We start from the raw sequence: 26,069 nt of genomic DNA, 5'->3' as shown, positions 1-26,069 counted from the left end.
CTGAATACTGGCTTGTCATAGTGGGACATACTTTAGATTAAGTTCCTACTTGAGCAGTCTTTTTTTTTTATGTGGCTTTATTGAGATCACTCTGCGTTTTTTGTATGTAGTTTTTCTAGGCAGTTGATCCTTGCAGACTTATCTTAGAACAACGCCCTGCAGTGCCCCATGTAGATTGTTAGTATATATAGGATGCAGCTCCTCTGAAGTCGTATTATCTTCCTCCGTAATGTGCGGAGGGCATCGCATCCTTGAAATAGAGAGCCCTGCCTGAACATAACAATACACACTGATTTTCATTCAGATCAGTGTTGAAAGAACCAGGGTGAGAGCCGTGTAAAAGCATTTTCTTTGTCTCTTCTAAGAGTTCATTAGAGTAACTTGTGGTAAAATTAAGTAAATGTAAAAAACCCCAACAACCCAGCAACTCGAATGACTGTCTTATTGCTGGAATAGAACACCTGGCAGCGTGCGGTTGTTGCAAGTTCTTCACAATTATTTTAAGAATTGCGGAACAAGTCTTCAGTGCTGATTACAGCTAGATTTCTTCAGAGAGTTAATAGAGGTGTTTATAGACCTGAATTTCAGATGTAGGTATTCTGATGTCTGCCGGCTAGTTATTTCTTGGCAGTTCGTTACAATGGGCTACATTTGAGACTTGGGCATTTCATTAGCAGCCTTATCTTCCTTCTTTGTTCAGCTGTTTGTATAGATTTTATGAGCATTAAATAGTGTCAGAAATGGTGAAGGGATTAAATTTTTATCCTATATGAAATATTTCACTTACAGTAACAAGTATTGAAGTCATGCGTTTGACCAGTTTTCACCTGCGCTAACTTAAAATGTTAATTTTAAGCATGCTAAACTGCTACTTTTTCTCAGCACTGTGATGCAGCGTTGCTCCTTGTGTCTGATGGAAAACCAGTCTGGCTTATTCTCTTTGACGAGTGGAAGGAGTTAGATGAGGTTAGAAGGTGGGAATAGCGATGGGAAGGTGAAATGGATGCCGCTTGGCCTTCTTGCGCTGTTTTATCGCTTGCTGTACTTGTTGCTGCCTTGTTTTGCCGAGAAGAGTGGTTTGGGTTAGGTTGAGGAGGAGTCTGCCTTCAAGCTGAAAAAGCCAGTATTTGCAAATTGGTGAGTACTTGCTTTGTTTACTTTTTGAGGCCTGAGAGTTGGACACTTTCTAGACTTCCAGTGGACACAACTCTGTGGCTATTTTTAGAGATTATTTCAGGGAAATAACAATACTTTATGTGCTTCCAAGATACGATTGCAATCCCAGTAGCCTTTGTCTGCAGTTAAGGATGTATCTGCGTTTGAATACTGGAAGATTTGGTTTGCGTTGAATGTTTTGCTGCTTTTTGCTTGTGTTTGTGCAAGGTTCGAAGGCGTGATGCTGGAGTATCCCCGGGGGGGAGGTGCAGGCAGGGAGAGAGCCCCTAGGTGGCATCAGAAGCCACCTGATTTTTGGCTCCTGCATGGCAGCGGTGAGAGGTGCGGGTGGGAGGCGAGCCCTGTGCTCGGTGGTGCCAGGCTTGGCTTGCAGAGCTGCCCAGCATGGGTGGGCTTCCCTCGCTCAGTACCCTGTGCTAGCACGAGCTCTTACTCCGTTAGCTGAGCAGTATACATAATAGTCATTCTGCTAATTCAAGCATGTTCCAACCTTTTGCAGCTCTGCTTTCTAAATATTTAATTGAAATGCCATTTTACTACTATATCAACGTGAGCCAAGCCAGACAATGTAACATGGCGCATGTTAAGATGTTAATTGACTAGTAGCACGCATAGGTGGCTGTTTCATAATTTTCTCCTTAGATGATCCTTGGCTCCAGTTTAACATTGCTTTGTGCTGCTGAATGGAAGGTTATATACAGATACATTTAGAGCTGTTAGTCTAAGAAAGAGAAGCATTAATTCAGTGAGATTAAGAATTAAGGCCTGAATCCTGCAGGCACTGCTGGGACACAGTGCTTGTTGTGGTAAGGGTGTGATAATAGTACCTTTCTGATAGTACCACTTACTGTAATAGGGTCGGTAATCCTTTTATTGAGTGGTTTGTCACAGCTTGCAGAGTAAATAACGTGTTGGGGTTTTTCCCCCCCTGGAATGTCATCTGATTTCATCAGAGTTGTGGAAGAGATATCAAATCTTTCCAAAAGGCTGTGTGGTCAGTTTAGTAATGACCCTCTGTATTTTAGCGTGGCTTTCAGAAAGATGACTTTGCCAGAACTATCACTGTCGGTATTTAGTAGGGGTCTGAGTTGCTTTTCTTGGGAGCTAACCGGGTTTTTGCAAGAGGCAGAGGCAGCAGGACACGGCACAGGAAGAAGAGCTGCTGGGTGCTGTCACCATCCAGATAACTCCTGTGCCTGGTAGCTGCAGGCCTGGCAAGTGCTGCTCATGTGGCATTGAATCCCACAGAAGCAGCTTTTAAAGACTGCCTGTAGATCCTGTTGTTAAACAGTTTTGACAAACAGCCTTTGGATATTATGTGGGGGCGCGGCTGATGCAGTGGGGAATGGAGGCGTTGCAGACCTGAGTGGTTTTTAAAAGGTCATGTGGCCAAAATAATTCTTCCTTGTCAGACAGCTCTTAACTGCTGTCTTGGGTATCCTTATTATACAGAAGGCTTGTTTTCAAATATCAGTAAAAATATTGGGGCAGCAGTGCGTGGCTACACAGCATTAGGGTCGTACGCATGGGCTGGGAGTGGGTAGCTGGGAGGGTTTTGTGGCCCTAAACAGCCCCTTCTCTTCTGCGGGGACTGCACCGAGTTGTTGCTGGTCTTTTGCAGAACTCTCAAGAAAAGAAAATTTACAAGTGGTCTGGTTTAGTTTTGTTTTTTCCCCTTCTCAAAAGAAAGCTTGTTATAGAACTTTATAAACCTCCCCTTTCTTCATCATTTGTCTGAGAGGGTAGGTGGTTTACCACCCGAGATAACTGGTTAACAGTGCCAATGGTAAGTAACCATACACCGGAGTTTTCCTTTCTAATTGCAGCTTTTCTTACTGCATCCTGTGTCTCAGGTAATAATGTAACGTAATGCACCAGTGCTGGAAACGGGGAGCCCTGCAGTGGGGAACCCGTGCTGTCAGATTCAGTGTAGCCCGTTTTTGTGATGTATGGGGCAGCTATTAGCAGTGATGGAAAGTGGTTCCTTTTCATAAATTGCATTGGGATTTGGCAGAAATAACGTTTTCCCTAGGCTGTCAAAAATGTACCAAGCCCAAGGAACAGCCACAGAGGCTGGTTTTGGGAGGGTGTTCCAGTTTATGCAAGTGTTTGCAGTCTTGGACTGCAGGGGATACAGAGTATCTGTGGCAGCTTCACTGATGGTGTGAAACTCGTAATGAAAAAATCACTCTGGGCTTCCTGGGTTTGACCACCTAGTCAAACCGTTACAGTGTTTTGCAGGATAAATTGTGGCTCTGCTTGTCCCCTGAATTTTGTTGAACTGGATCTGTCGCTATCGTGGACATCTTCCTCCATTTGAGGATTGAGCCCACTGCTAGTGCCTGAATGAGGAGAGCCGTGTCTCGTGTGACTTCTGGGGCTGGGAGGTCCCCTGCCTGAGCAGAACTGCAGCGTCCTGGAGGTGCTGCTGTCACACTCCCTGGGGACACAAGCGGGAGCCCCTTTGCCAGCATTGTCCTCCGCACAGCGTGTCCCAGGACAGGAGTTGTGCTGCAGCGGGTGGGTGTCGGTACAGCATGTCACGCTGCATGTGCTCCCCCAGTATTTGTTACGCGGCTAGCTTTCACGGGGAGCGAACGCGCTGCAGTGGAGAAGCTGGTAAGGGTTAGTTTCAATGGCTGTGCAGGCTTTGAGATGGCTCAGAGATAACTAGGCAGTAGCTAATAAGTTCAAGGGCTTTTGTTTACCACCCCCCCACCCACCTTCCTCTTTCTGGTCTTGCTGGCATAAGGCTTCTCGTATCCCTTGTGGTTATACGGCTGCTTCTATTTGCAGCATTAAGGAAATACTCGGTGTGCTCAGAGCAACTGAATTATGCCACCTCTTGTAACACGATAGTCCCATATTGCTCAGTGTAGTTCAGCTACCTATTCCTGAAAGTAAAGTATTGCTTAATTAGGGGAAGGTTGGCAGCATCTGGTTTTGTGCTGCTTTGAAAAAAAAATAAAAATATCACATCTCCTTGTCTTCTCCACCTGCTTTTTCCCCTCCATCTCTCCTTCAGTGCAGAGTAAACCCAGCTGCACACCTGAGGAGAGAACACACTCCTCATTCTGCCCATGTCAAGCTGGCGCAGTTAAAATGGGGCTGTTTTGAGTAGAAATACAGAACTAGGTCAGGGAAAGCAGACATGCATACTTTGGCGTAAGATAGAAGAGCAGTTTGAGGAAATGCTTTAGTCTGGCTTCCTCCCCTCCCCATCCGAGTTTGTCAATGACTTCAGCATTGAGGAGCTTAAATTACTGCAGCTTTTGCAAGTTGCCTTCAAGATGCTTTCGAAGTTCTTCAGCCTAAAGTTTAAGTCAAAAGCTGAGGCGGTTGAGGTAGGCTGGAGGTTTCCTAGTAGGGCTGTCTGCTGCAGACCAGAGCAGCCAGCACGTGTTCCCGGGGAGGGCGTGGGGCTGGGGGGCTCCATGAAACACGGTGGCTTTTGCAGGGAGCCAGCCAGCTGTGTGTCTCTGAACCACAGGCGGAGAAACCCCTTTTTCTCTGCTGATTCACTGATCAGTAGAAGCCGGGCTCTGGTTTTTGAATGGCTCTGGTAGTTCTTCAGAGGTGAGCAGGTTGATGCAGGCTGGTGGTGGTTGGGGTGGAGGTGACGTTTTTGAGGAGCACTGCTACAGACGGTAGGACAGGGCTGTGTCCCTCTTGAGTTGCTCAGCGTGCCTTAACATTCAAACAGTTTGCACAGTGGTATCCACTGAGCAAATGTTTCATTGTTGGTTGTGATAATAATTGATTATTATTTCTTTTGCTAGGTTTTGGTACATAATTTTATGCTACCAGGTTCTTGTGGTGGGTCAGTATCGGGTGCAAGCTGGTAAATCCAAGGCAGCTGTAGAAGCAGCCAACTTTATCACTCCTAAGAGACAGCTACCCCTGGAATTGGAGAACGGCACCTTCTTGTCCTGGGTGAAACTGCTTGTAGTAGTCTGAATTGAATTTTAGATCAAGGAAGTCAACTAGTTTAACTGAAGGGACACTGTCAGTGTGAAGAGCTGTGGAAGAGAGTAATGTCAGCTGTGCTTCTAGGTGTGGGTGAGTCACAGCAAGCCCCCTGGAGCAGCTCTCCAGTAGAAGCAACACTGACTGTTGGCTTATTGTGTGGTTTCTAAGTTTAGTTTTCCAACAGGCTCAGGTCCCTAATAGATTCAGTTATTTTCATTAGTGAGAATATCTCTCGCTCCTGGTGCTCTGCTGCAGCTGTTCCTAGACATGCAGCAAAGCATGTGGGTAGTGGCCTCCAAATACTAGAAATGGCTCCGTGTAGGGCCTGGTTCAGCCTTGCTCTTGGGATTGCTGGTTGCAGTTACTGTAATTGCAGTAGTAATTTGGTAAGGGATACACTTGGCAGACTATTTGTAAATGAAATTTCAGCTTTCAAAACACATCTGTCCTGTTAGTGAGAGAAGAGGGGTGAAACAAAAGTGGCAAATGCACTGTAACTGGGATCGCTGCTCCTTTGCCACCTTTGTCACTTGCCCTTTGTCTCCTGACTTGATGGAGATACGTCCTGCAGTGTCATCAGACTGAGCTTTTCTGTACAATGCTCAGGACTGTGAGAAGGTCACTGTCCCAGTACCTTCCCAGTCAAAGGGCTGGTTCCTCAGGCTTGCTGTTGCTTGACATTGACATGGATCAACTCCACTGGAAGATAAATGAGAAGCATTTATGTCATTAGGTGCAGGCTTTATAGAATCAGGCTGTGTTAACCTGTGCTCTGGTTAGGATGAAAGAAGCCTTAGTTGACCACTAAGAAATTTTAATGGTGCCCTCCCAGTATATTAGGGAGCATACAGGGAGAAAAAAATTGCTGTTAAAATAGACATCTCACTTATCCCTGCTGAAGCTGTAGGACCTTTGCCTTTTAAAATGTCACAACATCTGCTTCTAGATTGAAGGACATGAACTTAACTATCCTTTTTGTGCCACCAGCTGATGAAAACGAAACACAGAGAAACTCTATTTCCTGGCTTTATTATTGCTTTTGTGCTGTGGCTTCTCAATGCAGTTGATCGGTGCTGTAGGAGCAGAGGTCACTCAGAACTGAGTTCAGAAGAGCCTGAACTAAATGTGAGAGTTTACATTTACTGACTCAGACTGGTATTTGGAGATAAAAGGACAGCTCTAGGGATCTCCTGCCCAGCTGCCTCCTGGCAACTTGCCTCCTTCTCTTTACAAGAAGAAAATATTAATGCAAATGGGCGTGCTTATGTGCTGTTCAGCAGAACCTAGCAGAATGGGAAACTGTGCTGGCTGAAACGTGTCCTCCTGAAAAGCCTAGCACACAATGTCATCTTCAAGGCTGTAGAGTAGATGCTGTATTTGGACTAAGTTTGAGCTGCCTGCATCCCCTTGTCCCCAGTGCTTCTTTTCTGCATTAAGCTATCGTGTGAAGCCATAGAAAAGGTTTAGGTACAAAAATGGGTGTATATGCCTAAGCCCTGTTGCCTGCTGCCACAAGATCATCTTTTAGGAGAGTCTGTGGATCTGTAGCAGCACAGGGATTGTGAGACCCTGCTAGGGGTGGGAGGCAGTGGGGTGAGGTGGAGTCCAGGGTGAAAGAAGTGCTGCTGGAGCAGCCGTCTGTTCCAGCATGACTTTGGTCAGCATGCCTGAGTCAGCTTTGGGTTGGATGCAGTGATGACTCCGAGCAGCGGCAGGTTTTCATGCTTGGTGTGCTTTGACTTTGCTAGTAAGATGGTGGTTTTTGAAGAATGAGATGATTGGATTCCCTTCAGTTGCTACAGTAGATGCCTTCTCCAAGGCAAGGGAAAGCTCCCATTTTATGGTCCTTAGCATTCCCTGTTCTCATAAATCCTCAACAGCTCTGCTTTACTCTCTCCTTGGTATTCCCAAGTGTCTACTTATCTGGTCGTCTTCTCCTACACCATCACCTGAAGCAGATGTCTGCTGATGTAGCTACTTCAGTGGACTTGTATATTCTTACTTGTTGAAATTCTCTATTGTATTTTATCAATATAGCATATGCAATTCTTGTATGGGAAGGGGCATCAGTATTACCAGCTTCTGCACAACAGATTTGTAGACCGTCTGGTTTCAAGATGAGGTGTTGAAACCGGCAGGATCACAAGCTCTTGTCACTGAGTATCTGATGCATGGATGCTAGTTCAGTAGCTTTGGTTCCTGTCACCACCAGACACTAGATCCATTTGTTTTGCTTGCTGCTTACAATTTCAGTCTTATCCATCAGATACCTTACTTGGTCTTTCTTTGTATGTGGTAGCACCTGTGCAAAAGTAAAATGACTGGAAATGAGATGTTTTGTTGTGTTAATGGGAGATTGAATTATGTTTTATTCTACTAGGAAAAGAATGGCTGCCTGAACTCCAAAAATGGTTGTTTAGTTCTTGTTCAGTAGGTGTCGGCCAGTAAAGGCTATTGGGTTTTGCATGGTAAAGCTCCTGCTTGTCTGAGCAATGATTAAAGTCCTTCAACTAATGTAGTCAGGCCAAGCATGTGAAATACAGCACCCTTAAGAAACACAAAAGCTGCTTATGGGTGTGTTTATATGAAGTATAATAAGTTCCATACTGTTTGCGCTCCTTGGCACATGTACTGAGGTCATTCATGGCATACTTTAATTCAGTCCCCACCCAACATCGTCTTAATAAGCCAGCTGGGAGGTAGTGAGACTAATGTGGAAAACTCCGAAGTTGCCAGTTGGGTACCAGTTGTCTGCTTTGTAGCAGCTCTTTGGAAGGCTAGAAATAAATGCCTTGAAGTGGTGGGATTTACTGAAGCGTGGTGGTGGTGGTGGAGTTAATTGTGTTTACAGATGAACACGTAAAATGCATCTGACTTGTGGAAGAGCTTACCATAAGAGTAGCAACATCCGTCTTGGCTGCCCTGCAACTTGGGACAATAGCTCCCAGTTGCAATGGTATTTCATTTTTTAAAAAATGCAGTTCTTGTATAAAGAGCAAAACAGCAAGAATTCTAACAAACAGTTAAGAAGTTTGGGCTGATTTATTACAAAAAAATAGCCGGATGGGTATTCTTCCATAGACTAGCAGGATATTTCACAGTAGGAGATTAAGCCTGTAGTACAGTGAGAGAAATTCTAATATTTAATATTTTTGTCATTGCTGCCTAGATTAACTCAAGATTTCTATTCTCTCTTTCTTCCCTCACGTCTAGCAAAACTGTACAATCTAAAGTGGACTGCATTTTGGTAAGTACAACTCCAGAACACTTTTTAATATTTAATAAACCGCAAGACCAAAACAGATGGTTCTAGAGACTGACAGCTATTACGAAGCCTTTCCTTAGCAGTACTTTAAGGAAGTACCACTAAATGTGATCAAAACTAGTTCCCATTGCCAAAAAAAATCCATTATGTGGGTTTGGTGTTTGTTTTCCGTGGAGGTATTGACCTCTCATTGCCAGCAGCAAGGCTGTGCTTGCCACTTGTAGAACTGTCAGTATAGATACAGCACGGAAAGTTGACTTATACTACTTTTGTAAGCATGATTTTATTGAATGCAAGATTATGTATTGCATAGATGAGAGTATGCAAGAAGCTAATTGTGTCTTCAACTTCCATTGCTTTTTAGGCCTTTAATGATTATTGCTTTTGTTGTTGTTTCCTTGAAACAGCTAATTTGTGGCCGGTACTACATTTTAAGAAAGGAACCAGATTGAACTGCATGTCTGCACAAAACCTGGCAGACTGATGTCCTGGTCTGTGAAAATCTTGCAGATGTCATAATTACCAGGGGTTTTTGGTTGGTTTGCTTGGTGGTTTTTTTTAATCTTGCTGTCCTCAAAAGTTGTACACTATCTCAGGAACCTTCCCAGAAATATGCAACCCCACAGGTCCTGTTAGCTCCGCTGCACTACTTAGGACAGAGGGATGTATCATTTTTTGAAGGAGGAAAACCCTTGAAATGAACAAACATCTTCCTTCATGCATTAAAATAACAGGATCTAAAAAGATAAAGATTATTTCTGGGAAGCAAGTATATAGCACTAACTCAGAAAAAGGTGTTATTTGTTTGTTTTTAATAGTGAGCAGGTTGCGAGTTTCTTTAATTCAGAGTCTGAGTTCATAAATCTTGAGACTGGAAGGGACTGCTTATTCTGACTTTCTACCTTCGGCATTTCATCCAGAAGTACCAGCGGGTAAGATAAAGAGATGACATAGACAACCATCTGGATACTATCAAATAGAATCTGTTCAGCCGAGCTATATAACAGTACTCCTTAAAGTCACATCATCAAAGGCGAATTCAGATGGCACTGAATTACCTTTCCTTAAGGTGTTGTCTTAATTATTGTAGTAAGAGGTTTAAAGTAAGCTGTGTCGTTGTATTGCGGACAAACTTTGGACCCAATTTTGCTTATGCTTAAAAATTCTTGGGTGCATCCAACTAAAATAGTGATGCAAAATGTCATTTTTGTCCACTTAATTCCTCATTGATGTTTGTGGATGCAAAGCAAGTGTCTTAAGATTTTATTTATTATTTTTTTTTGTATGAGTCTTCAGTGGCAAAAGGGAGAATTGCAAGACTGCATTTGTAAAACTTTTTAGCACCAGGTTTTTCTGTGGTGAAAAATGGGAAGTGGGGCAGGCGTAACTAAGTAGCATCAGAGAGGGAGTAAGTAAGTAGGAGGTTAACCAATTGTTTGCTTCTTGGAAACCCATTTTAAGAAAGTGGAATTACACTAAGACAATTCTAGCATTAAATTCCACAGGTTTGCAGAACTAGGGTACTGCGGTGGGGATTATCAGTTTGTGTGAGCCCATTTGTTTGTGTAGTCTCGTCCATTGGATGGACAAGCTATTTTTTGAATAATGCTTTTGGATGCAAAGCAGTCTCCGTAGCTTGACTCGGAACAGAGCAGCAGTCTCCTGATGGTGCAATTTGCTGTTCCAGATGCCTGATCTGCCCTGCTGAGGAGTTCAGAGGAGTCCCATCAGTAGTGGGAAGGCTACTCTAGGTTAGAAAAGGTACATTTGATGCTGTTCAGGCAGTTTAAAAAAGAAAAATCCAAGATCAGAATAGTTTCAGGAAATAAACGTTAAGCTGAATTCTGGCAAAATGGTTTCTGCATTTTTACGTGCTTTTGGAAAGCCGCAAGCTGCAGGGCAGAATCTAAAAGTGTTCAACTAAAAGGCCATAACTACATAGCTCTGAATAACATCTTTGGAGCTTCCTTGCAGCCCTGGTAGTTTTGTCCGGCAGAAGGTAGGTGAGTGGGTTGCCCCTTCAGTGGAAGGTGTCTGGCTCTGTCAGAGCGGTCCTGTGACTGGGATACCAGCTGGCTGCAGGGTCCCGACCCCAAGCTTATGGGCAGGTCAGAACATTCCTTCAAGTGATGCTCTCGGGTGTTCGGTTCAGACAGAACCTTTTCGGGGCCTTTGAATCAGTCTCAGGAGGCACGAAGCACCAATGTCCGTCCCTTGTCTCCCTTCGTGCTGTAAGGAGGAGATCTGGGACTAGCTTTCGGTTATATTGGTAGGTGCTGATGATACCTTAAAGCATTTAAAGTTGGTTTGCTAGCAATCTTTAAAAAAAAAAAAAAAAAAAAGTCACCAGTAGAGAAAAGTCAGACAACACTTGCTGCTGCTTGTGTTTGGCAGCACCAGTGACAACCGCAGTGTGAAGAGCCCCACAAATGCTCTTCAGCACATAGACTGCCTAGTTCAACACAGGGTAGCAAGACAGAGAGAAACAGGAAGAAGAAACAGAGGTGATGGCACAGGTCTGTTGTGGAGGCAGCTAGCAGCAGAGGACTACAGCAAACAGCTGGTCTAAGGGCACTGGGACTGCCATTACTCATGTAAGAGACTGAAGTTATCTGCCTTGTACTTGTGACACTTCACCACTTACATTCTGACATACTGTCAGTTTCTGGAAGATCATAAGAAAATCATTGTATACTCTGCAATCCAAAAAAGGATAATTAGCAAGAATTGTGGTGTAAACAGCCATTAAAAATTCATTATAACATCTTTTTAACTATAGTAAACATGTCTAGCAGTAGATTCTCTTATGACTTTGCTTTTTATATTTGTTGCCACACACTAAGTGAACTCTTGAACCCGATTTTTAAAATGATACGCTCCATATAATCGCTCAGCAAGAAGGTTAAGTTTTTTTTCGGTAGTCCTCTGAAAAGAGATCAGTGCTGGTGAGCGTGCTGGATTGATGGCCACGAAAACCAAAGCTGCTCGTGGCCGGAGCAGTTACAGTGTGGGAAGCAGCAGTGTGTAAGATCTGTTGAAGCAATGTGCCTTGGTCCTGCTACAGAGAAGGTGGTAGCTTGTCACTTGTCTTTTTTGGCCCTACAGCAGAAAGGCAGAAGCTCTGTGAAGCGCTGGCAGCTGTGCTTGGACACTGTCAGTACAAAGCTGCCATGTGTTTTTAGGGCTCGTTTGGAATATCTAGCACCTGAAATAAGTTTCAGCTTCTGTTCAGATAAAACATACCAAATATATTTATTAGCAGCTTTTTAGAATATTAGGTTCTCTTTCAAGTATTGGCTATTTCTGTCCTGATAGTATTTCCAACAAACCATCTGACCTTGAGCAAATTACTTAACCTTTGCTTCTTGTTTCTCTGTTCACAAAGTGGGGAGATGATTGCTTGACTGCTTTGCTATTCTTAGTCTGGTTGTTAAATAATAAATGTTTGTTCTGCGGAAGTATGACAAGTTTTAGAACCAGTCTGCCAGTAGGTGCAAATGACATTGTCATTGGCATAGCCTTTTTTACTTGTATTAAGAGTATAGCTATCTATAAATACTGAAAATATGGAAAGAAGTATTAAAATCAGTCCATGCTCTCTAAAATAGTAGTCTTGCAGAAACCTTGCAGCAGTGCCCCTGGCCTTCAGCTCCTCTTCACCAGAACTTGGGGACAGAAATAACCTGTAATTCTGCCTTCGTTGTGGAAATATGAAGTAGTTCAAATCTGGGTGCCATTTGTCACTGTGTTTGTTACAGAAATTGTAACTCTGCTAATTGTTCCTAGTATATTCTTTCTCGATCTTTTTAAAAGTTTGGCCTGACTAAATACTTTCTTCTTTAAAACGATCCAGAAAAAAGCACGTTCCGTGGAGTTTTCCCATGGTAATTCCTTTTGACAACTTTAGGATGAAACTTCAGTGACGTTTGTGACCTGGCAGTAGATCAGCAGTCAGAGAAAACCATGTAGAGAGAGCCAGTCCAGCAAGGTCAGGACACCTTAAAATGATATTCTGTGATTCTGGAGGCTGACATTAACATCTCTAGGTTCTCTGGTTCAAGCAGGAACATGAATAAACTCATGTTATCTGTAACGCAGATTAAGTCCTTCACCACATTCTGTGTTGAACTGTTCTTTGTCTTTTTGTGCTGAAAAAAGTTTCAGTGTCTCTCAGAATGAAACCAGATGTCAAAACCTGCTATTGTCATTTAAAAAAAAAAAAAAAAGAAAGAAGAAAACAAACCCCACAACATTTTGGCCATCCTGGTTTATTTCACAGCTATTTATTTGCTCAATCAAAATGCCTGTTAGAATGAAAAAGAAAGTTGCGTCTGTTCCTAAGAGATCTTTGTTCTCTTTCTGTATTAGGCAGCAAAAGGACAGATTCATTCTGAGCAGATCTATGCGGCCACTAATAACGTGAATATAAATAGATTGCTGGTTAATTAGTTTGTTACATATTTTGTGCATTTCTTTAGTGAATTATCTATATTTGGTAACTGTCAAAACAAAAATACTGGAGATATCTGCTCCTTTATATGTAAGACTAAAAAAAAAGTCTGCTTAGCTGTGACTTGAGGTTTCTAATTCTTTGTTCTTAGTTTTTCTGTCTCAGAATCTAAGAGTACTTGGATATCTTAAGTATTTAATGTATTTTTGGTTAAATTGGAGTCAAGTTGTGAAAATAAGTATGAACACTGCTTGTTCCCCACCTTCACTGAATCTTCCTTTATTTAATGTGGTTTCAATTACAGGAGATACAAATGCAACGTGTGAAGATGTAACAGAGGTGGTGCTTTGTGATGGCTTTACACCTCAGTCCTGCACGCAGTTCAGCATACTCATGCATTTTTCTAATGCAGCTTCAAGAAATAGGTTTTATAAATAGCCTTTGGAGAATTAAACAGTCTTCATCTGATTTGATAGAACCAGTCAATCAAGGTCAGGAAACTTCAAGCACAATTTTTACTGAGATCCTTTCAAGTAGCGGAAAAGGATTCCCCAGACACTTTACATTCTGTATGGGTTTTAAAACTACTGTAGCATAAGCTTTAATGGGCTACGTACAAAGGGGAATTTGTCCAAGATGATGCTGGCATCACAGCCTTCCTTTTTATGCTGTGACTCTTCTCCAGTCTATTGGCCTATTTTTTCCACTCTATTGATCTTCTTGGGAGGTGGTGGTGGAGAAAATTTACAGTGTATTTTGTGTTCTTGTTTCTTTTTATTAATTTCCATATGCATCCAACTTGGCACAAAGGAAAAACTCAGGATGAATGAATCTTCTTCCTTGTCAGTAGGGCAGCTGAAACATTCCTCCACTTTCTCAAATTCTTTTCTGATTGAATTAAGGAGTTTGGAAGTTTTGGTACTTTGTGAACAGTTGCAGTAACAGAGTTATTGCTGAATTCACCAGACCTTTAGCACTGAGAGCTGGTGGAGGTCAGCTGAGGTTGAAGAGGGGATTGTTCTTACCGAGGTTCTAAAGCAAGTTTTGAGAGTTTTAGAAATGTTTAGAGAAAACAGCCTAAACAAAACAGTGTTTAACAAATTTTTTAACCTAAACAAAACATTGTTTCCTGAATCTACTTGCACTGACTGTCACACTCCATCTCTTCACTGCTGCTTCTTCAGTTCAAAGATGATTTTCTCTAAAGAGATTCAGTCTCATCTAATTAGCTTAGGTTTATCTAATTATCGCCCAGGTAGCATTACCTCTGTGAACTGCCTGTGACTCCTGGCTGCGTGTTACCTCTCCTGCTTTGAGGCAGTTCTGCCTCCCCGGGATGTCTGTGCAGCCGCTGATGGAAGCTGGAGGAGTTGTGCAGAAAGCACTGCCTGGGGGCAGTGGCGTGAGGAGGAGTGGGTTTTGAATGAAAACTTGAAACAACATCACTGGCCAGCTGCTGATGCTGAGGTTGTGACAAAGCTGTAATCCTCAGCTGCCTTAGCTCTAGGGATGCGGTTTTGCTGGGCAGTTGCTGGCTCGCTTGCATCCTTTGGAAAAGGCTCTGCTAACATGATCCTGGTCAAATATTTTTCTCTAACATTGTTAGGTTTTGGGGGGTTTTTTTTGTAGGGTTTTTTTTTGTTTGTTTTGGTTTTTTGGTGTGGGTTTTTTTTTTTTTTTTTTAGTTAAGGGGGTTTGACAGACAGGGCCTGTGTAGCAGACCTTCTGCAAGTCAGGCAGGGCCCTTCCACACAGCCGCTTTTGCCAGGACACAGCAGATGCTTCAGCTGCAGTGGGCCCTCATGCTACTTCAGTCTATTTTGATGAAAGATTCAACATTTCTTCTAAAACCTCGCCCTTTGTGTTGTGCTCTGGCACATAAGGCTTGGAAGTGAGAGGGTGTCTTCCACCTTGGTGTCGGAGTTGTCAGGAGCATTTTGTGTTTTTCCTGGGATGCTTTTGCTGCACAGATTAGCGCTCACCATGCAAGGGAATCTTACCCGAACTGTGCCCTTTGGTGTGCTGCTTTGGCATTTGCTGTTTGAAACAAAAAGCAGCCAAGTTCCTTGAAGAAGAGGAGGTCTAATAAGTGCAAATTTTCTTGCAGCTGTAAATTTCCATCTTTTCATAAATAAATAGCTAATTTTCTGTGAATTATTTCTTTGAATAATATCGATCTTTTCAATAATGGCTTTGTTAAAGGAAAACCCAACAGTCCAAATGCTGTGATTTATGCAGGAAAGGAAGAACCGAGAATTTGACAAAATGGACCCATTAAGAAATATCTTTCTAGATATTCGGTCTGAGGATCACTGCTGTGTAAGCTGCTGTAGAGCCACACAGAAATCAGTGTCAGCAGATTTAACACCCCAAATGTTGTGGTTTGCTGCAGCTTATGAAAGCAACAAATCCAGTGTCTGTTACCTGGCTGCTGCTGAAAGTGTTTCTCTTGGCTCTGAGAAGGTCTGTTGCATCGCTGGTGGCCCAGTTTTGTGGTGGGTTTAGACAGCAGGGATTAAAGAGCCCCCGTGCTCTCCCGGTGTCCTTCCCCATGCAGCACGTCCTGCTGGTCCTTGCCCGGAGCCTGGGGTCAGGGAGGGGACCTGCCTGTTGGGCGCAAAGCCAGCAGAGGGGAAGCAGGAGCTCACCTCTCACCAGTGCTGCTGCTAATTGTGTGCCAGCTGAAGTGAGGAGGATCTGGACATGATCGGGTCGAGTGGGGAGCCCCAGTTTGAAGTGAAGGTTTAGGTTTTTAGCTCTCTGTTCTGCTTGTTGCTGAAGTAAACTGCCAGGTCTCACTACTTGCTGGTCCCACTCTCTTCTTTTTCAAAAGGTTATATTGGCAGTGAGGCACCAGTAAATTAACTGTAATCCAAGAGCTGTATTCTGACTTAAAAAGAGATCGTGTGAGTCTTTGACTCTGCACAGATGGTGCACCACCTCACGCGTTGCTTCTGCAGCATCTTGAAGGAAGACCCTTTTGCTCCTTGGTGCATGGCTTTACTTGCACTGCTGCTGAGCAGGGCTGAGCATGTTAACACAACTGATTTTCCTAGTATCGCTAAGTCCATGTAGCTGGTTTCAGATGACCAAAAGCTAGTTTTTATGTAGCCATTGCTGTTTGCATACACCGGGTAAAACTCCCCCTTGTGTCTGGTCCTCAGCTGGTGTCCTCCAGAGGAGTCATCTAGCATCACTGAGATTCATGTTAACTGAATGTCTTGTCTTTAGTACCTGTTCAATAACTCTGATTCCCAAAGGAAACAAAAAAATACATACGTGTATAGGTAGATTTTAAAATGTCTTCATTGAAGTCTGACGCTTAACTTTCACTGCATAGTGGATCACAGGATCAGATCCGCCATGACATTTTGTTACAGCATAGCTGTTTTTTGACACTGTGTTCTCAGAGGTGGGAACTGGACTCTAATGAACGTTCCTTGTGTCAGCAGTGTTTGCTTTTTTAGAATCTGGGTCTGCAGTTATTATCATGCGTGCTCTGAGAAGATAAAAGTCTTCATGTTACATGCCTGGTTACAGAAGTGATCTGTTATTGACATTTTTCCAGATTCTGCTTTTGTTGCATGTGAATTTTGTAACGGTGACACGTGCTTTCTAGTGTGTAATGGTGTGCAAATAAAATAGAAAATTATGTTTCTAGGCTCAGAGTGCTCACAGTCACATTCTTTCACATAGTAAATATTTTCTTGTTTATATTATTTAGTAATACACTGTCAGGTGACAGATTTTAGGCTGTCAAGCTCAACTCCTGTTGTTTGCTTTTTCTCCCTCTGCCTTCCTCTGCCCTTCTGGTTTTTTTTAAACCAAAACACCTTTGTTATCTAGCAAGAAGTTGAGAAGTTTACAGACCTAGAGAAACTCTACCTCTACCTTCAGCTGCCTTCGGGTCCCAACAATGGAGATAAAAGGTACGTGTGTGAGTGTGTAAACGTGAGCAGCTAGTACTGAAAACTTACTTCTTGTGGCGCTTACCTGCTGAGGAACCATTCTGTTTGGTAGCAGAAGCAGTCTTTATGAAGCATTAAGGACTCTTCATTTCCTGAAGAATTTTATTTATTTATTTATTTAAACTTTGGAATTTTTAGTGCCCGAATAGCTTGCAAATATGAATCTCCTAAAATGCAAGAGTCCTCAGAGAAAGTCTTTTGCAGCCAAAGTGTAATCATTCCTTTGCTTTTTATGTGGGAAATGATGATACAGCAACACAAATGTGATGGTGAGGGAAAGAAGGAACTAATGGTATTTCCAGGTAACATTTGTTTGACTAAAGGAAGGTCTAGAAAACCAACCTGCAGGTCACAGCATCGCAAACTTGGTATATGTTCCCAGTAGGTATAGGCAGGCAGGTGCCTACAGGAAGCACTGAGCATCTGCTGGGAAAGTCGGGTGTTTCCAAAGGGCAGCTGGCAAACAGAGTGGGCAGAAGCCTGGAGGTGGTCTAGTAAGGAACAATACATTTAAGAGGGGGGGAAGTAGGTGAACTCTCACCCATCACTGTGTATGCGTGGCTGTGTATCCATCAGGAACCGGAGTGTGGAGTCTCTTAAATTGTGGAGGAAGAAGGGAGCTAACAGCTGCCACTGTCTTGAGGAATAGCTAATTGTGTGAGGTCCTCGTTGTTGCTGGTGTTTGTTAACGTGTATAGCCAGACAATTATGAAGTCTTGTAAGTGAGGAGGAGCTATGGAGCGGTCTTCATTGGCACTGCTGCTTCTTTCACTAGCGATCAGATCTCCATGTCGTCCAGCCGTGCCCAGCAGATGCACGCCTTCTCGTGGATACGGAACACCTTGGAGGAGCACCCCGAGACATCCCTTCCCAAGCAGGAGGTTTATGATGAATACAAGTGAGTGCTTCCAAACTGGATCTACGCGTGTGGCTTTAGCCAGTATGGATAGTTCTGTGACACTGACTCTAAAACCACTCCGTGATGTACAAGTGCACAGAGCAGAAAAAGGCCCTACGTACTAACATACCTGGGAACGTACTAGCTACAGTGAGGGGAATTGTATTCTGCTGCTGGAGATAAGACTGTGATGTTTAAATTGTGCATTACATATGCTGAAGGAAAAGTGCAAGTATTTCTTAACAAGTAAATATCTGTACGAATATTGGTTTTTGTTTTGTGGGCAAAGCGGCACAGGTAAAAAGCACCAATTACTGCCTTACAGTACATGTTGGTCTGCTTGTATATACACACGTGTATGTCTGCCTTAACAAGGATTAGGGGTGGAGTTGTGCCTTCTGGAAATGCAGCTATTTTGCACATAAGACCTAGCCAATAACATCTTTCGTTCCATAATAATGCATAAATATTGGACCTTCCTGCAGCAAACCTGATTTCTACAGAGGCACAATATATCTGAATATGTATGAAAGCAGTAACCAAGGCCACTGCGAGTCTGTGTTGTCAGGTCTCAAAGCTACCATGTAACAAGAAAGCGATTAGAAGCAAGGGAGAGGGAGCTGTCTGATGGGAAGTTGGATTTGAATTCATTTGCAGAACATTCCCCACGGAGGAGGGGGGGGAAATAATCATCCTTAGCCCAGTTGCCTGAAGATGAATAACAGATTTATGATCTAGTATGAATATTTCCATAATCTGACCGATTACAGTAATTTGCAGCCAGCTGAATCCCTTCACCTCCTAAGTGCCTACAGGATTCAGCCCCAATCAGTAACTGTTATTGCAGGGTTGCCTTCTGCAAATATCTCCTTTTAATTAACTCTCTCTGGTCAAGTTTTTTTTACTCTGAGTGAGCTGAAACATGATGGCATTTGCTTGCCTGGGGTTGATAAACATGCACACACCTATTTCTGAAATCTGGCCATGGACCGGAGCGATGACGCAGCCTGGAAATAGAGCCAATGGCACAGACGTGCCGGGGTGGCCAATCCCCGAGCAGCAGCCGCTCGCGCAGACACAGCAACAGCGGCAGCTGCTGTGCGGGAGAGAGATGGAAGCGTTATTCTTAAATATATTTCTTATTAAATAATTTATGGCCTGCTTCAGCAACAAATCTGCTTGGCTTCCATGCTGTGCCAAGCTGCAGATGCCCAGAAAAATCATCATCTACAGATTGTGGAGTGTGAAATTTGGATGGCTTTTGTATGTAGCTGCATCAAGTATTTGTGTATTGTATTTCTTTCCCCTAACAAAATAAGGGTGGTAAGCAAATATTCAGGAAAATATCAAATGTTTGGAATCTGTTCTCCTTTGAAAGCATCTGTTCTGTTTTTAAAACATTCAGTTTCTTTGAATATTTTCCTGAGTTATTCTTGCACACCAAAGGAAAAGTAGTCTTCGAGTGGGAGGTGGGTAACAGGCATATAAATACATAAGAGTTAGTTTTGGTACGTCATTTTTCTTTACCTAAGGGTGTTAAGACCTCTCAAAACTCACTTCTGTCATATTAACAAGTTAGCGTTTCTCTCCTCTGTGTGCAAAGATAGATGTTGCATGAGCTCACAGTGAGCAAGCTGGTGCACTCTGTACGTATAAATCCATAGCGAGGCTTCAGAAGACTGCCGCATCATACCAACATCTCAATTCCTGTTGGAAATTTTCATCAAAATAAATCTTGTCAAAACTACTGGGCTTCTGCATCACCTTTCATGTGGTGTTTTGGTGGGTTTTTTTTCCTATGAAGAGGGAAAGACGAAAGCTTGCACTCCACACAAGTCTACTGTTGGCAAGTGTCGGTAGTGCTTCCAGTTCCTCCATGTTTCAGCAGCCTCTTCTTGCTGAGTTTATACAACACAGTGACTCTTTATATTTTCTTACTCTTCTATTTAATTGTGAATTCATGTCTGTAACTGGATAAAAGTGAATGGATTCATCTCCCTTTTGAAAAGGATAAAATAAATGAAAAATGCATCATGACAGAAGGCAGTAGCACTTGGGAAGGTTGAGAGTTTGCAGCTGAATTTCAGAAAGGAGGTAATAACTAGTTCTCTCTTGGTGCTGCGCTGCTGCTTGCACTGACAGAAGACATTGGGCTGTAAGAAGCTGTGTTTCTGTTGGCACACATGGTTCTTCTGCCAGCTTCCTTTGGGAGTTATGGGGACATACAGACTGGAAAATATTGTGGGAACTCATGGGAAGCTGCCTGATGTGTTATCTAGCCTGCAGAAAGTGGATGCTGCTACCCATCAAATCCTTTCAATATTTTCTTGTAAGTCGGTTTTGCTTGGGTGTCTTCTTATTAGTAAACACCCTTCTGGAGGCAACTGGGTGTAGGTTTAGCTGAGTTGAGAGAATTAAGATTTTGAGTCTTAAGTGCAGTCCTGCGGTACTTATGCAGACAAAATCCCTGTTTGCCCACAAAATTATTTGTTGAGCCTTCAGTAAACACTTGGCTCCTCTTATCTTGCTTCTACTGCAGTGACACAAGGAAAGAAAGTCTTTTAAGTCTGGTGCCCTGAAGATTCACTTGATACGATTAATGTGGATTAGGAGGTCTTTGAGTCATCCCGTATCTCTTTCCTTTAGTCTGTAAATCATTAATCCTTGCTTTACTGGCTGCTGGGCTACTTGATGCCACCTGATGCATAGATTATGTGCGCTAAGTGTTAAGAATGTTAACCAACAAGTTAGAAGAAGCTAGCACAGAAGAGGGCAGTAGGTATAGGAATACCATGTCTGTTAAATAAGACATATACTAATCTTATTTGATAGCACTTAACCAGAGTTTCTGAATAAAACTCCCTGACAGGAACAGAATGGGACCTATTGTGTTGTAAAGTCCAGTCCTCTCTCAAGCAACAACCTGTATTCCTTTTAAAAGCCAATGAAACTCCATTTAAAATAGTTGTTTCCCACCTCTGCTACTGCTTTTGGGAGTCTGACTTGCAATTTCATTTCTCTAATGATTTTCAGCCATCTGGATTCCATCCTACCTGATTTTTTGGACTAATTTCTGTGCCAGCGTTGCTCATCACCTTAATGAGAACCTGCCTCTTCCTAAGGTTCTTAGCTCTAACCCATTTTTAGAGACCAGTTGTTCTGCTAGATTGGATAAGCCAAGATCTTTATTTCGTTTCATGCAGTGGATTCTTCATCATTTGCTGTTTGTAGTGGGTTTTCTGCCCATGGCTGGGATGCATAGCCTGACCTGTCTTCATTGGCTTTTTGGCTAGGTTTCTTTTGTGTGCGTGGTTTAATTCAGGTATGCTCCCAGTGTATTTTATATCTTCAGTACATTTGATTTGAGGACGTTACAGGAAAATAAAAAGCCTTTTCTCCTTATCATGTAGGGGAGCTCTGTACAAAGGAACATAAGCAACTGCATGTTCATTTTCATTCCTGTCTGTGCGTAAACCTTCCCTCCCCCCATCTATTTCCCACCCACCCTTCAAATAAGCAAAACAGCTCCTGGGCTCAGCAATGTGCCAAGAGTGCAAGTAGCAGAGAGAAGAGCTTCAGGGAAGAGACTCCTGGTATGTGTTGTCAAGTCAATGAGAGACCACAGATGGACACGGAGGGTTCTCGGCTGAGCCAGGAGGAGGAGGGGCCATATGGGATGATCTGTCTGAAAACTGAAATTACATGATGATAATAATAATAGCTCAGAAATCACAAGCTTGCAGGAGCTGCCAGGATGGATATGAGGGGACCGTGTAACTGTGTGTTTTGCTGCTAGCAAGTAATTGTCTTGAAACAGATGTGCTAGACTTGAGGAACAGATTATTTTTTTTTTCTTATTTTATTTATTTATTTTCTCCTAGGGAGAGAGTAACTTTGACTTTAAAGTTGATTGATTGGTAGGTCCCTAATCCTGTTGTTTTGCTGGGTTATTGTTTAAATTTTATTTTGCTGACATGATCTTTGACTGAAACTCAACACTGCTGACTGTGGTAGAGACGTTCAGAGAGCCCTCCTTTGCACACTGGTTGAGGCTTAAAGTCCTGTAATCAGCATCAGTAAGTGACAAAGACCCACCTGTTAGGAATTTTCAGAGTAAAGTTGAAATCCATTGGAGCCTGACAAGATGCCAAGGGGAAAACAAAACACACAGGGATCTATCTGCTACGTGTAAAGCCATGTCTGATTCCTAAGAGGGTGCAGCAAGGCAGGTGAGGTATTCCTTTGTAATAACTTCAAAGGGGCATATCCAAATCCAGATTCTGTGACTGACATGCATTGAAATTAAAGACGTTAATGTATAAATTGGATAAAAACCTCTTGGTGTCCTATATAAAAACCTAGACTAATGGCTGACTCTATACCAGGTTGTAGGCAGCATCTCCTGGTTTCAAGAGCTCCCAGTAGCTGGGGAAAGCAGGCGTACACAAGCTTTGCAGGGAAAGGACAGAACCAAATAGCATGAATCTTGCTGTTTATCATCGTCAAAATCATTACATTTGTGGTGGTGCTCTCCAGGTGGAGGATACCTACATACTTTCTTACTGGTTTTCTGCTCTCCTGATGATGCCCACACGGGACCGTGTACAGTCACCTCTTCAGAGGCAGATTGGTTTTGTACATTGCTGGTAGGACTTCTCCAGGGGAAAGGAGGTCATTGCTATCTGATGCTGACCCCCTGACCTTAGTAAACTTGAATGAGAATGCTGTAACTGTACTTTTGGGGCCTTAGCACATTAACATCTGTGAAATATTGCAGGGCTTTTGAACAGAAAGCAATAGGGCATCCATATCTTTGTGCAGCCTTAAGCACTTGCTGCACAGGTGAACCTTCCAGAGCAGTTCTTGATTTTTTTTTTCTCCTCTGCTTTCACATGTTTGTGATTTTCCAGAACATTCACATTTAGCAGTGAAATCAATTCTTCTTCTTCTTCTCTGTCTCGAAGAGATACTTTTAAAATGTCTTGGATGTTGAAACAAAATTCCTTCTGCTGTTTTTGAGATAAGTGTTCATTTTACTAGAATAAACAAACTTAGCAAAGTAATTACCTTTTGTTGCTCTGTTCCCCTATATCATAAGGTTGTATGCTCAGTCACATGAAGGTCGACATTTGCAGAGGCAGTTGAAATCTCTGTTAATTTAGGACTGTTAATGAATATAAGGATGGCTGTAACTAAGCAGCTCTCCTCATTCAGTAGTGGTACAGTGGTAAGAAGACTTAAGTCCTCACTACGTGTTTATGTTACGCCCATAAAGGTGAAGCTGGTTCCCTAGGAAGGTATGTTTTATTACATTTAGTTCTGTTAAGCCTTGTCAAATTGAGGTTGTGTAGGCAAAATCTTTCTCTGGACACTGATGAATGTCTTAGCTACTGCTTTTGAAATATTCCTGCAGGACTTCAGGCCTATCCACACTCAAGCTATACTTCTGCCTAGAACAATGTCCCTGCTTTTATTATGTCCTAAAATAAGTGAATTGAGACATATGCTGCGAACTGAGTTGTGGAGTAAATCTTGACTGTGCTCTAGATAATGCCACTACTTGTTATGTCTCCATATGACTTGCCTTTGAACTCAGTAGAGAACAAGGCAAAAACTATGGTATTAATAGCTCTGTTTATACATTTTTAATGCATTCAATTCATTGTGGATAGCTTCATTAATGTTAAATGTGGTTCTAAATATGGATTGGGTATAAGTGTTTTCTTTTGAAAACCTTTGATGAAGTCTAGCGTGCAGGCTGGCCGCTTGTATTAACTTTGATTCCATTCACACTTTCTTTCTCTTCATTGCAGGAGCTATTGTGACAATCTTGGCTACCACCCGTTAAGTGCTGCTGACTTTGGAAAGATCATGAAAAATGTCTTTCCAAATATGAAGGCCCGTCGTCTAGGCACAAGAGGCAAATCAAAATATCCTTTGCTAGAACTCTTCTCGGTAACTTCTGCACTTGCCTGGAGAACATCTGTCATTATGGCTTAACTACCAGCTAAATGTAGAAGTAACGTTCAATAAAAAATGCAGACACTTTCCCAATGCTCTTTAAAAATTACTAATTGTGGTAGTGTTAGGTTGCAAGATACAACTTTGGAAACAAGTACTTAAATAGGTTCTAATGCTTGGTTGTCACAGCAGCAAGGAATCAAAGAAGTTTTATGGTTTAGTACAAAGGGAGATACTGGAATAGAGGAACTGGCCTTATATATGTGCAGTAACTAATATTTTGTTGGTAGTACAGCTCAGACTTATCAGAACGTGTCTTGCTTTTGTATTATACTTGTGCACACCAGTAATTAAAAAATTAGTTTTAAAGCCAAAGATCCTTTGTAAGCGGTACTACAGGTATTTCGTAAGACTGCCTCTTCTCAACCATTAGTACGCTGGAGAGAGAAAAGGGAACTGGGAAGTTGTAACAAAAGCTGACTTCAGACTTGGAAGGCGTAATCCGAGCCTTGTCCTACCATCAGAGCAGGGAGACTGCTTCCTTCACTGCGTGGTGCCAACCTCCTCAGATAGGAAAGGCAGTTAGAGGGCAAGAGTGGCTCAGGTGGGGGAGCGCTGTCTCTGTCTTGACTGCAGAGCCTTGTTCCCCGTGCGCACAGTGGGAATCAGCTCACTTCCCTGGGTTAGGGAAACAGTCCATCCCAGAGGAGGTGCAAAAACACTACCCCGTTTAACTGTTAACTTAATAGAAACCTTAACTTTAAAAAATGCATCTTGTCATAGTGTACATAGAGGGGGGTATCTATCAGTCCTAAATTGCTAATTCAGAATTATTAAAATGTGACCTTATCTCACACTTGCCTTAATACCTAGCCTCCTTACATTTATTTTACTGTGATTATGCTCCATCCAAATTAGTGCAAGCAAATGCAAACTCCATGGTGTAGGAAAGAGAAATACAGACATATTTACAGAATGTGAAAAATTAGTGATCCTGAAAAGGATTTATGTATCACAGAGAAGAGACAATGTATGTGAACTCCTAGAGTAATGCTGTGGAGAGGAAAAAAGGCTGGTTTGATTTTTAGATCCGTAAGCAAGTGACTAAGAGTAAAGGAGGGAGTATATTGTTGTGTACTAATTTGATAAGATCAATGTAAGAACAAGTCTGGGTATTTGTGTCCATGTTTTTATAGAAGAATTATCACGGGTGGGGAGAGACACAAAAATTGTGTGAAATATTAGGAAGAAATGTCCTTATCAGTCACTTTATCTTGTCATGGGGAACTTCTTCACTTTGTGGAAGTCCCTTAGGAGAAGAAAATGTCAGGAAACTTGTCAAAGAGCCAAAAAAGAACAACTCACAATAAAGTAAAACCTAAATTTGAAACCCAGCTTATAATAAAGTAAACCCTAAATTTGGAAACGCATTTTTTAATGGTGATTAACTTTTACACTTGCATTCTCAGTCTTCTTTTGGGCCTGATTTAGGAAGAGAGTGTAGTTCAAATTCATGTTCATTATTTAAATATTGAGTAACTAATTGAAACTGCTTGGCATGGTTTAGTGGTTCATCAAACAAAACTCTTTAGGCCCAGCCTCACTTGCTCCTCTGGGTAGATGGAGAAGCCCCATGACCTGCCCAGGAAGGCAGCAGTCTGTAGGCTCTTGGTTCTGCTGGCTGTGAGAGACGATGTTAATTTTCGTTGAATTAATGTTGTTGAGTTTGCTTATAAAGCTTATGAGGGCTATCGCAGGAATTCCTTCCCTTCCCTCCTATCCCCCACTAACAGGCGGACAATTTAGACCTTAATTCTTGTTCACATATTGCTACAGTGGACTGAGGAAGAAGGCTTTTGTGCATATGCCAACACTGCCCAACCTTGACTTTCATAAAACTGGAGATGGGGTATGATATATACTTGTGTATTTACATATCTTTCTGCAACTTAACATTTATTATGCTGTTTTCCTGTCCCAAGTTTTCAAAACGAAGTGAAGAGCTGTGTAGTTTTTAAGATTTTTCTTTATGATACTTATATTCTGAACCAGTTTGATGTTTTTCTGTAATACTCAGAACGAATTGCAGTGCTATGAAGGAAACAATAATTGAGGAGGTGAAGCAGAGTTTCACAGTGTTGCTACCCACAAGCTATATCTGTCTAACTGATTCTGGTTTGGGTTTACTGTATTGTGTTTTTTTAAATAAAAGTCAGTGCTAGGGAAGAGGAACCCCAGTGAAAGAAGCAGTTCCTGGGTGACAGTGGCTGCTGAGCTGACAAGACTCTGGATGCAGACAGCATCAGTTGGTGGTGGTCTAGATAATAGGATCGTCATTGCAATTTTCTTCCAGAAATATCAGCTCCATATAATGCCTTTGGA

The 26,069-nt window shown here is 42.4% G+C and overlaps 1 protein-coding gene across 1 annotated transcript in view; it reads left to right on the top strand.

The window, feature by feature from the left end:
* Window positions 1–26,069, top strand: part of RFX7 (regulatory factor X7) — a 51,453-nt gene that overhangs the window by 13,819 nt on the left and 11,565 nt on the right. The window contains exons 2-6 of the mRNA XM_040600180.1: window positions 8,359–8,392; window positions 16,707–16,789; window positions 17,604–17,726; window positions 23,540–23,656; window positions 25,512–25,596. Coding sequence (XP_040456114.1) covers window positions 8,359–8,392; window positions 16,707–16,789; window positions 17,604–17,726; window positions 23,540–23,656; window positions 25,512–25,596 — 442 coding nt within the window. The remainder of the gene's footprint in view (window positions 1–8,358; window positions 8,393–16,706; window positions 16,790–17,603; window positions 17,727–23,539; window positions 23,657–25,511; window positions 25,597–26,069) is intronic.

The sequence above is a fragment of the Falco naumanni genome, chromosome 7 (genome assembly GCF_017639655.2).
Source record: "Falco naumanni isolate bFalNau1 chromosome 7, bFalNau1.pat, whole genome shotgun sequence".
NCBI lineage: Eukaryota > Metazoa > Chordata > Aves > Falconiformes > Falconidae > Falco > Falco naumanni.
Note: the sequence above shows the minus strand (reverse complement) of the source record. Positions and strands in the feature narration are given on the sequence as shown.